The sequence below is a fragment of the Colletes gigas genome, unplaced genomic scaffold, assembly GCF_013123115.1.
Source record: "Colletes gigas isolate AHSC1104 unplaced genomic scaffold, ASM1312311v1 Colletes_gigas_Sc00009, whole genome shotgun sequence".
NCBI classification, from domain to species: domain Eukaryota; kingdom Metazoa; phylum Arthropoda; class Insecta; order Hymenoptera; family Colletidae; genus Colletes; species Colletes gigas.
Window position 1 is genome coordinate 3,199,041 of NW_025106638.1, and position 12,646 is coordinate 3,211,686.

At 32.8% G+C, this 12,646-nt stretch overlaps 3 protein-coding genes across 4 annotated transcripts; 2 read left to right on the forward strand and 1 right to left on the reverse strand.

Annotated features, from left to right (window-relative positions):
• Positions 1-1,250: 1,250 nt before the first annotated feature.
• On the forward strand, positions 1,251-3,025 carry LOC122397307 (uncharacterized protein C19orf47 homolog). The gene is made up of 3 exons (XM_043396418.1): positions 1,251-1,564; positions 1,646-2,698; positions 2,777-3,025. Exons 1-3 carry the CDS (start codon positions 1,546-1,548, stop codon positions 2,917-2,919), a joined length of 1,215 nt encoding a protein of 404 aa, XP_043252353.1. The 5' UTR covers positions 1,251-1,545; the 3' UTR covers positions 2,920-3,025.
• A 373-nt stretch (positions 3,026-3,398) lies between these two features.
• On the reverse strand, positions 3,399-6,485 carry LOC122397195. Of its 2 annotated transcripts, XM_043396181.1 has the most exons (5): positions 5,419-6,479; positions 4,808-5,337; positions 4,174-4,718; positions 3,932-4,085; positions 3,399-3,831 (listed from the first exon to the last, which is right to left on the reverse strand). In XM_043396181.1, the coding sequence occupies exons 1-2, from the start codon at positions 6,236-6,238 to the stop codon at positions 4,931-4,933; spliced, it is 1,227 nt and encodes a 408-aa protein (XP_043252116.1). In that variant the 5' UTR covers positions 6,239-6,479; the 3' UTR covers positions 3,399-3,831; positions 3,932-4,085; positions 4,174-4,718; positions 4,808-4,930. The 2 variants fall into 2 exon arrangements, with proteins under 2 accessions (XP_043252116.1, XP_043252115.1); XM_043396180.1 differs by having other exon boundaries at positions 4,808-6,485.
• A 1,409-nt stretch (positions 6,486-7,894) lies between these two features.
• LOC122397134 (exosome complex exonuclease RRP44) lies at positions 7,895-12,380 on the forward strand. The gene is made up of 14 exons (XM_043396047.1): positions 7,895-8,066; positions 8,242-8,415; positions 8,493-8,650; positions 8,729-8,916; positions 8,998-9,224; positions 9,304-9,582; positions 9,679-9,963; positions 10,030-10,267; positions 10,364-10,622; positions 10,684-10,927; positions 10,999-11,219; positions 11,346-11,514; positions 11,597-11,878; positions 11,986-12,380. Exons 1-14 carry the CDS (start codon positions 8,013-8,015, stop codon positions 12,148-12,150), a joined length of 2,943 nt encoding a protein of 980 aa, XP_043251982.1. The 5' UTR covers positions 7,895-8,012; the 3' UTR covers positions 12,151-12,380.
• The last annotated feature ends 266 nt before the right edge of the window (positions 12,381-12,646 follow it).

The window sequence follows — 12,646 nt, forward strand, 5'->3', positions numbered from 1 at the left end:
ACACAAACATAATTTACAAGTAATAAACATTGCAACAGACTAGCAGCAATGTATTATAATTTTGAACTACCTCAATTTCGAAATGTCCTATTACTGAGAAATATATAAATATTTTGAAAGATTTTACTTTTACTCGCTATGATTGAACCGATTGTTGAAATTCTTAACTCTCCCAAATCTATCGAAACCTTACAGACTCAAAACATTCGAGACATTTAAGACTTATTAAGAGATTTCAAGAGTTCTAAGCTTCGAATCATCCTCGAAACGATTCGAATCGTCATAGACTTAAAAACTTCGAACCATTGCAAAGGTAAGATTCGAACAGCCCATCACTATACATACCCAAGCACATCTGCCGAAACTAACCTCCGTTCTTCTTTTTAGCGCGCGAATCCCGCCCAGTAGGCAGCTCGAAGAATACGAAGATATCGAAAATAGTATCGAACGCGACTAAGACACCTGATTCACCCACACACGATAAAAATAGTACGGTAATCCGCGCGAAATTCCCAAAACAACGAGGATAACTCCATTCCTCTAAGGCTTCACGGACATTCAGCCATGAACATTTTCTACCTAGAGCGGCAACAATCGATTAAATGGAAATTACGATTTTCTTCATTTCCAATAAATAAAAAATGTATCTTTATCCTTGATTCAAGACGAGGGTATTACGATACAAGAATCATTTTTATAGTAATAAATTTTATCACAATGTAATACATTATTTAACTAGCCAAACATGCATCTATTATATACGAAATGAATTTTGTAGAATCTGAAATTTTACCGATAACACATTTTCTTAATAATACGATACATTTAATATGCATGACATTTTGTAACAATTAATTTTTAAATATAGGAGCTAAATGAAACTTAATTGGTTCGTTTTATACGATCGACTGTAACGAATAAACATTGTTTTATAAATCGTGAGTATTATTGTCGTTTCAGTCGTATTTTTGTCATGATCGCAATATAAAACAAGAAACTATTTTTTCACTGTTTATGAAAATATTAAAATTTGAAAGCACTTCTTAATTTACTTGCAAGTAAAAAACTACTATAAAAAAGTGTTAATGATACATTAGTACACATGTTTGCCTATGATGTCGCTATATATGATCATTTTGTATAGTTTCGTCTGATCATTCTAATTTCACTTATGTATTTACGTTTGTATACATATAGATATATATGGGAATGGACATGAATAGATCTGAAATCATAAGGGATGCAATGCCAATGTTTATTATCATTTTTTAATTATATTCTGTGATATTTTTCTGAGAGGCGAAGTGAAATATTTCTCAAAATTGATGTACTTAAAACTACATCGCGTATCCACTCTCAAAAATAATTTCTTCAAGTGCAAGGTACAATAATCTGTAAGCAATAAGTGTAAGGTACAATAAGCTGTGTGAAATGTGTAAAACAGTAGGTATTGTTAAATTTTCTTCGAAGAATTGATATTTATCAAAGAAAAATCAGTCGTGTGGTGTTACCAAGTATAATAATACAAATAACCTAACCGGTAAAATGGCATCGTCGTTATCAGGTAGACAAAGTTTTCTTCAATCAATCTTTTGATTTTGTACCAACATTGTCTTCTATTTCAGTCTTTTCTCTTTTCTTGCAGCATATTGGGTGAAATTTTTTAAAGGTGCTGGATTCCCTCAAGATGTAGCTACTAAACATGCTGTTGTATTTTCTAATAACCGTATCAAGCCAGACATGTTGCCAGATTTAGATAAGCCTAGTCTTAAAGAAATGGGAATAACTCTAATGGGAGATATGATCGCTATTTTAAGGTACGCAAAAAAAGTAGTTGAAGATACAACGTGTGAAAGATTCCTTGTCGATACAGAAGATTCTTTTGGATCGCCTAAACCAGAAGTTAAAAAACTAATAACTAAAACACCTCCTAAAACGGTAGCCTCAAAGATTAAACCTGATACAGTAATTACAAAAAAGATTGTCAAAGTCCCAGCAAGTTCTGTGAAGAAAGCTGTTGCTGTTAAGAAACCAATATCAACATCTAGCGAAGTAATTGCAGACCTTGCTAATCAAAAGAAACATGCCATTCTTAAAAGAAAATTGGAAGATGAAGATGAGTCTGATAGTAATAACGAAGACAAGTGGAATGGAACGGTTAAAAAAATAAAATCATTAGACAATACAAACGACAAAGTGGGCTACATGGTAATACTTCCAAAAGGATCAACATCTAGAAGTCAACAGATCCTTAAAAAATCCGCGGAACAGAAACGAACTGTGTTTGATAGGCTAGGTGACAGTTCTGTAACTAGTACAACAAATTTAGCTGAAACATCACCTACTTTTAATATTACTGGACTAGGAAAAGATGTTTTTAAAAGATCCGTAAGCGTTTTCAATCGGCTTGGAGATAAAGATGCCAAGAAAGATAGTATTGTACAAGTAGGTATATTGAAAAATGGATCAAGTAATACAGGCATATTAAAGACTACAAGTCCTACTACAAGAACGTCGATCATTACAACAAACAAAGTAATACCAAAAAGTGTGGGCACAATGCGGGCAGATCAAGAAGCAAGTAGAAAAATTATGTCAAGTAATGTTACACAAATAGTAAAAACTAAAAAGATTTCCTTCAATACTCCTTCAAGCAATGCTAGAATAACAAAACCTAGTGTCACATCAGGAAAATTAGGTACATTGTTTAATTTAATAATAAATTACATGCCAATTTTCTGTTTTCTTTCAATTTTTCACTTATTGTTTTCTTCAGCTTCAGAACGATTGACTTCTATACCAGCAAAAGCACGTTTGGGAATAGTAAAAACAAATAGTGCTAAACAAGTAACTTTTAATAGAGTTACAATGGTAACACCTATAAAGAAACCAGATGTTTTTAGTCGCCTTGGAATTTGAGTGAATCTTTATATCATGAGCCTCTGTTAGAAAAGTAATAAGTATGTTTGTGATCAAGACTTCTTTGTACAAAGTTAAATAGTTTCCTACTGAATAATCTGTAAAATTACAGAAAGTAATGATCATTAAAATTGCGTTAATTAAAAAGTAACATTACGTTTAGAAATTCTTCAGTCTTATTTATATTTTATTGTAAATTATGTAGATATTTATTTTAATTTTCAGAAATACCTTAATATGTAATTTTATAATTAAAGCTCAAATTAAATTGATTTTTTATTTTTAAAAGAGTATATAAAAGATACATTTTTCCACATTTTCTTCATATAGGAGCAATAAAATCTTTAATATATTCTTTTAAGAAAATATCTATACATATGTATTTCATCTTTAAATGATACAAGAAGTTCGCATCGGTACATTATTTATTACTAATAAGTAAGAAATTATTATATAAAATAACTTAAGACTTTAACCAGTCTGCATAAAATAATTCTATATTTGTACAAAATGACCTTAGTTACAATATAAGAAACATAATCATATCTGACATATAACTTTATGTTCGTCTGTTTCATTACATAAAAAAACAATTTATTTGTAATAAAAATATATAAAAATAGTGTACATATTAAAACGAGAAAATATCGTAACATTATGATGAAATGAATACACTTCTTTTCCCCCAGATACTGTATAAATATTGTACAACGTTTGAACAATTTTCGATAATGAAAAATTTCTACACAACTGAATGAAATAAAAACTCTGGCATTGCAAGAGCGCTTTTGACTAGTGTTCGATGAAAAAATATTACATATACTACTTTATTCTGATTTTAATCTCAATTACCACAAAACTCGATCAGTGGATGCAATGTTCCGCATTGGCAATAATATCCGTGGGATGTAGCTGAAATTGAAATTATTTAAAAAAGATATTCACAGTAGCAGTTACAAAATATCATCTCTACATTCTTTCGCATAGAAATATCGATATATTTATACTCAACCTTTTCACAATATATATTATTATATATATTGAGTATATAAAAGAAGAGGAGCGACCGTAATTCCACATATTTTCCCAACAAGAACTAACTGTAACAGTTCCAAAATAATACATTACGCTATTAACCAAAGCGCATCAGGAATGCCAGACCATGACTAGAGGAAATAGAAAAATTGTATTTGTTACAAATTTAATCGAATACAGTATACATATACGATAATTAATCAAAGTTATATTCCCCACCTTTTTGTATGATCCCTGCTAGGAAACTTCAGTGCCAAGACAGTGTTATCCTGCAAAAAGCAAAGTATTACAGTCTCGGAGGAAAAGAAGCAATGTAATTTTATATTACATACGGATAATCAATAGTTTTCCATGTTCTAGTTATTACAACTAAACATAAAAAAATATGTCCTAAAACAAGGATTCTTATTGTTGAATGCTATTACTGAAAATTATTAATGATATTGCCTGTGATAAAATACTTTATGCCATTACCAATTAACAATTGTAATCTTTAGAAATTTTACCCACATAAGTCTGTCATTTATAAAATTTATATATATATATGTATGTATATACACGCGTGCATGCACACACACATATATGTATATGTGGATACATGTGTATATAGATAAATATATATGTGTGTGTGCGTGTGTATGCATATAAATCTATATATAGTATGAATACTAATGTAACGCAACTTTCGCTCCACAAGGAAGATAGTTTTATAACATTTTCACAACAGGTACACCTAGATGTTATCATATATCTTCTTGATATACCTGAAAATATGCAGAACATCAACTACCAATCACTAAAACAATTTTTCATATTTCACAAAATATCTATGAAAAGGAACTGAAATAAGTACATTGTTCTCATTATTTATCTATACTCCACTGATTGAGAAACATTTCCAGAATAGCTGGATTGGCCTCTTCCATGGGTGACTCATTATCTAATGAGCTTACGTCAATCACGATCGATTCCCCCTTTAATTTGATACCAAATTTTTACTATTCATGTGACAAATGGAACAAAATTCTAAAGATACTTTGTCAGAATTAACATGAAGGCAAATTCCAGTGTTATCTAGACTCTGAGAGATTTCTTCTTCTGTGAAAAGATTCGATGTATCATTTAAATTTTCCACTGTGTCCATCATCTCTTCGCATTTAGGAAGGTCTTCAAATATATCCATATTGAACGACGACAATTGATCAAAGTCAATACCAATGGCATCTGTATTCTTTTTTATATTGGATAGATCTGTTTGGGTAAATGGCAGTAAACCATCCAACTCTTTTGTACCATTCATGTAACTGTCTTCTGATAATGGGCTTGTAATAGAAGTTATTGTATTTACAGTTTCCTTTTTTTTTAGGTTATCCTTGATATTAGCTATAGAAATTTTTGAAATAGCATAAGTATGATCAAAATCTGGGGATAGTAAAAAAATGTTATCAATATCAAAATCCTTACAAATAATTTGATTCTTGGTATTTGTGCATGGTTCACTGCTTTGACTTTCCAATATAATATGCTCGTTCAATGAATCACAATTAATGCTGGTAGCAAAAGTGTTACCATTCTGGTTATTTAATATATTTTCTTTCGCAATCATGTTACATTTACATTTCTGTTCAATTTCAGACTTGGGTGGGCACTGAGAAACATGTGGATAGAATGAATTTGTTTTTTGTGTACTGATTTTACGAAAGCCATTATTGATAGTTTTAAGTAATGCAGTAATGGTAGTATTGTTGTTCAAGACGCTCCTAAGATACGCAACTTCACCAGTCAACCGTTTAATATCAACACCCTGTTTCCTTATGAAGTTGACCAATTTCTTATTTTCTTGTTGATAATAAGATAACTTGCTTTCTACCTTTTCGAGGTACGCTTTCTTCTTCAATCTATTTTCTCGAGCCATCAAAGCATTTCTGTTTAAGCAAGGCCTCTTAGAAGGTCCTCTGCCTCGCTTTCGTGGTTCTGAGGCAGTCTCACTTTCAGACACCTGAGACTGTTGAGTGTTTCTCAGCGAATCTCTCAACCTCATATTATATTTGCATTCATACGCGTCATCCTCTTCTGACGAACTATCCCACTGGAGACTAGTTTTTCGTAATTTTCCCGACATTCTTGCAGGTATCGATTCGTGATGATTAACAGGCAAAATATTTGCGTAAATACAGTCTGCGACGCAGTATGGCCAAAACTGGCATAATTGAGTGTATCGATGTCGACAATAGTGACGACGAACTTCCTTAGCGCCTAACGGTGTGGTGGGAATAGCAGGCATATAATAAACTACCGCACGAGCTACGTGTACGTGAACTCGGCACTTTGCACGACTTCGGGAAATCGATAAAGAACGCTAGTGCAAGCCTTTCTTTCTTGATATGATGAAATACACGTTTTAAAACCCCCTGATCATATTGTGATTATTAAAAAAAAAGAAATTTTTTTTTCTGTACCTATTTACGCACGTACATACGTATGCTATTAACATGATTGCGTTTAAACGGCTGAATGAGTTTCAATGAAACTTTACATTTATACTTAGTGATTCAATACAATAATTATTAGTGAATGAACATAATGGTTATAATATTTTATTATGTTGCGAGCGGTTTCCGCAATCTAGTTACTTACTATCTAGTAACTAACTATTCGTAATTAGGGACGTGACCCGGACGTCCTTGTCGTTTCTACGACCTAGCGAACCGCGGTATATACAAAACACTGTCGTCAACCTGCATGAGTTATTGCTGTAACAGCAGATAGAAAAAATAGAGATAAAGTTTATTTGATCTTAATCCTTCTTAAGATTTATATAAAACGTTTAAAAAAATTTTTTTTTGTTATGGAACTTTCCTTATATCTTACATAGGTCAGAAAGTAAAAATGCTGGGGCAGTCGAGACTTGGAATCATATGCCGATTATCGCGAGGTCGCATTTCAGCTGTTTCTCTTTTACAAGAGCAAGAAGGAAAGGCTCACACTAGCGTTCTTTATTCGTTTTCCCGAAATAGTGCGAAGTGTCGAGCTCACGTACACGTGGCTCGTGCGGTAATACATATATGCCTGTTATCCCCACCACTCCGTTAGACGCTAAGAAAGTTTGTCGTCACTATTGTTGATTTCGATGCACTCAATTATGACCGATCTGCCCACACTGGTCTCTACATTACTCTAAAGATGCGACACATGTATATATTATAGGATAACCTATATTTGTGCATAGCTACATATGCATAAAATACCTACATACTATAGCATTTTATGGCAGCGTGTCACTGAATTATGGAACTACATATATGTATACTAGAGATAGCTACTTGTGAATTACTCGTGATTCTATCGCATTTGTTCCCAATCACGGTGATTTTTCATAATAATTCCTGATTTTTCGCGATCGTTTCTGATTAATAATTTAAATGTAAATATACCCTTAATTCTACTCTCCATGAGTCCTGTTTTATATAAGTATATATTATTCTAATCATGCAATACTTATAAACATGTTAACTATATTATGATTATGAAAATGTGGTGAAAGTCTAAAACTTAAAGAAATTGTCACTAACACAATAATATATGTATATATGATACTTTTTGTATTCTTAAATAAATATTTACTTATTAATAATTAATATAATTATACTGTCCATAATAAAGAAATGCAATCATGTATGCGTAATTTTTTATTGTTATTTATTCTAATTTATATATTACATAATATATATATATATGTTGTAAAATTATAGCAAATCATTCTTTTATAATTTCTTATTTCTACTGTTGACTTTTAAAATAATTTATTAATACCGGGACAAATAATACAAGTGATTTTGTACTCAATTTCTAATATACCTATTTGCGTTTTTTACAGTTGGCCACCATGGTGTACCATATAATAATGGTGGCCCAAATCCACGTGTAGTGACGCTCGTTGATATATGTTTATACATGTTCGAATTTAAGAGACAATATAATTACCTTTCGGTTTACGTACACGAAAAAGTGTACATGTTATTATTTGAATATCCGTCTATGTAATAAGAATAAGCAAAATGTTAACAACGAAGGTTTTCTTTAGAAAAACCAAAGGAGGGAATGTGTTTAAGGTATCGTAAATAAGATGTGACATCCTTCGATCGATGCTTAACTTACGTGTGAAACCGATGCAAATATAGTTTTTCTTATAATATTGTTTATAAGAGATCGAACGCATTACGAATAATTACTTGCTATTGCTGTAAATAGAAGTATCTGAAATTTATTTACCTTTTGTTTATTTAGACTGTCCGAGAACACTATCTCCGAGATGACATTAACTGCGGTTCTAAAGCTTGTGATAAATGTCTGTACAGAAATCGAAATATTATATTGGACGACGAAGACACAAGTGCCAAAAGCTCAAAATTATCACACCCTTATTATCTTCTGTTGGATACTAACATTGTTTTAGATCAAGTGAGTATGACTGGCTCCAAATTTTCACCGTTAATTGATCAATAATTTAGTAATTCATGGAAATGTTGTAATTTTAGATTGATATTTTGGAAGAGGATATTATTTCCAATGTAATAATCTTACAAACAGTGTTAGAAGAAGTAAAACACAGAAGTTCTAATGTGTATAAAAAGTTGAAAGAGATAATTAATACCACACGTAGAAAATTTTATGTATTTGTTAATGAACATCACAAGTATGTTATTTATTAACAGAATACTATTTATATTTTGTATTTTGTATTTTGGTAATATATTTCATTATTTTTATGTAGAGATACTTACATTGAACGTAATTCTGGTGAAAGTATGAACGATCGAAATGACAGAGCGATTCGAGTCGCGACAAAATGGTACAACACGCATTTTACTTCTAGCGGTTGTAATATTACAACTGTCCTATTAACAGATGATGCACGGAACAAAGAACTGGCATTACAAGAAGGGATACCCGTTATTTCGAGTAAATTTCATTTTTGTTTGATTCATAGCCTCAAATAAATTTATAGTTTTTATTTTAATATATACAATTGTTGTTTTCCAGTGGAGGATTATGTTATGTCGCTGGAAAATTCAGGCTTTTTAATGGATAAATTGTGTAAACGAAGTTATGGTACAGGAAACGATGGCAAGGAATATTTTCCTTGTCACCTTACCCCATCTCAAGTACACGATGGCATAAAAAACGGAAAATTTTTCCAAGGAAAATTTGCAGCATCAAGAGAAAACTTTTTAGAGGGATACGTGAATACAGATGGAATGGAAAAATCCGTTAGTGCTTGTTTACCTTCCGCATTACTCGTCATCGTGACTAAATATGTCTTCAATTATTATATATATTTTGTTGTAGATTTTAATTCAAGGTCGAAGCAACCTTAATAGAGTAGTTGATGGTGACACAGTCGCAATAGAACTGTTACCAGAGGATCAGTGGTCATCTCCCAGTGACATTATTTTGCAAGATGAAGAAGAGGCAGACGCGGATGATGTTTTAGAAACAGAGAAAGTGTTAGACAAATTTGTTTCTTCGAACAAAATGCAAAAGACACAGACTGGAAAGGTTGTTGGTATTATTAGAAGAAGTTGGAGGCAGTATTGTGGAATATTAAATCCTAACAGTATCGAAGGGGTAAAGATTTTTAAATTTACCACAATTAGATTAAATGTAGACCTATACATATTATATATATTCTGCGTCTTATAACCTTGTTTTCTTTTCAACTAGAATGTAAGACATTTGTTTGTCCCAACCGAACGAAAAATACCTAAAATAAGAATCGAGACCAGACAATATAAGGTATTGAGTAAACAAAGAATCATAGTCGCCATCGATTCATGGCCCCGTAACTCTAGGTATCCTTTAGGTCATTTCGTACGCGCGTTAGGTGAAATAGGCGATAAAGCGACTGAAAACGAAGTAATACTTTTGGAGCATGATGTTCCGCATAGTCGATTCTCCGACGCTGTTCTTAGCTCACTGCCGAAAATGCCATGGACCATCACAGAAACTGTATGTATAAAAAAGCAAGTAAACAGCCATTAAATTTACGATGACTTAATCGTTTAATTGATACAGGATTTGGCGGGTAGAGAGGATTTTAGACACTTAGATATATGTTCAGTCGATCCTCCAGGATGTACAGATATCGACGATGCTCTTCATTGCAAAGATTTGCCAAACGGGAATCTCGAAGTAGGTGTACATATCGCGGACGTGACACATTTCATTAGACCCGGGACAGCATTAGATAAAGAAGCGGCTTTACGAGCTACGACTGTATATTTGGTTGACACGAGGATTCAAATGCTTCCAGGTGAAAATTATTTAGTACCCATGAAACGGATACTAATTTTTCGATTCACGATGTATGTGCAATTTTATCATATAACATCGAATATAATGATTGCAGAATTGCTCAGTTCGAATCTTTGTTCCTTGAGAGGACACGAAGAAAGATTAACGTTCTCTTGTATATGGGAAATGGACAAGAACGCGAATATAATTAACACACGATATTGTAAATCTGTAATTTGTTCTCGAGCGGCTATGACTTACGACGAGGCTCAACTGAAGATCGATGATCCCGCTCAGCAAGATTCGATTGCAAAGTCATTAAGAAATCTTAATGCTTTAGCGAAAATATTGAAGAGGAAACGTCTGGAGAATGGGTATGTAAAATTTTCGTCGCCGGAAACGTTAAATGTGTAATTAAATTTATTTCGATCGTAGCGCCTTGGTGTTAGCGTCTCCGGAAATCCGTTTTCAAGTTGACAACGAGACGCACGACCCCATCGACGTACAAGCGAAACAATTAAAAGACACCAATTCTATGATCGAAGAATTTATGTTGTTAGCAAACATCTCGGTCGCTAAAAAGATCATGGAAGAATTTCCAGAATGTGCGGTGTTAAGGAGGCATCCTGAACCACCGCCTGCTAATTTCGAGCCTCTTATAAAAGCTGGAAAGAATCAAGTATTGAAAAGATACTCGTAGAACAATAACCGTTTTGCGTACATTGATAATAATTAATAGTTTTTTAACAGGGTTTCGTTATAAACGTTAATAGCGGCAAAGAATTAGCAGAATCTTTAGACAAGTGTCACAAAGAGGGCAATCCTTATTTCAACACTATGTTGAGAATACTGGCCACGCGTTGCATGATGCAGGCTGTATATTTCGTTAGTGGAATGCACCAGCAAAGCGAATACTTCCATTATGGTCTAGCTTGTCCTATTTATACTCATTTCACATCGCCTATTCGAAGGTAAGTCTTATACGGTAGAACGTTGTTTATCGGAACCCCGATTATCCGAACGAATTTGTTTCTTTATTAATTTGGATAGTATACGTTTCACATAATTTGAATTTTGCCTATTATTTTGCCGCGTAGATACGCCGATGTGATGGTTCATCGTTTACTGGCAGTTTGCATAGGAGCCGATGCGACTTATCCTGATTTATTGGACAAGAAGAAAAACCACGAGATTTGTCAAAATCTAAATTATCGGAACAGAATGGCCCAGTATGCTGATCGTGCATCGGTTGCACTCAACACACATGTTCGTATTTGTTACGTTACAATATTATATGTTTACAATTCGGTCACAGTTCCGCTAATAGTAGTTTTTTTTTACTTTTCAGTTATTCTTCAGAGAGAAAATTCAAGACGAAGAAGGATATATACTTTTTGTACGGAAGAATGCACTGCAAATATTGATTCCAAAATATGGTTTGGAAGGAACGTTGTATTTAAACGATAAGAAAACATCGTCGCCCGTATCGTTCACGTACAATAGCGAAGATCATTCGCAATCTTGCGGTGATATTGTATTTCGCACGTTTGATCCTGTCATAGTGCAAATAAGTTTGGACAGATCCAACGTGCAACACGAGAAAATAATATTTAAACTTGTCAAACCACTCGTAAGTATTAGGCACCGGAAAATGTTCCTGTGGAAACTTCCAATTACGACAACTTTCTTGCAATTTCATTTTATGATATAACCGCGTATAAAATTATTTTCGAACAGATTCCAGGCTTTAGTGTGCCTCTAGCAGATGCAGCAGAATCCTCGATCACCGTGCAAGAAGAAAGTACAAAAGAAACTAAACGAAAGGCGGATGAAGAAAACCCATTGAGCAATAGCACTAAAAGCGAAGGGAAAAAAAAGAAACGGAAAAAGAGGAAGCATTAAGTGTTATATACATTTTCCATTTGAGAGATCTATTTTCGAGTATATTTTGTATATTGTGCCGTGTTAAATACATAAAAAGAAGATTAAATTATTTTACAATTTACGTATACTTTATTCTAAATTATAAAATATACAAATTTCCTCGTTCTTACAATTTGATTAAATTGATAAGAAATAAAAAGTTTTATCCCTATGAATCAGTCGTGCTAAAAATAAAGCGGTAGTTTTAAGTTTTAAGTTATAGGATTGCTTGTAGAATAATTCGATTTTTTAAATAAAGGAGTACCCAGAAAAGGAGTAAAAGATACGTGCTTTAATAATATTATTAATTATAATATCTACGCAGCTATATATTTATATAGCGTGTATTACCGTTCGTATTTTAATCACAAGTTTGTAAATTATTATTTACATCGGAAGTGTGTGCGTGTGGTTTATGCCTACTGCGTGTACGTGCGCATACACGCGTGTACGTGCGTGCCTACACATATACGTG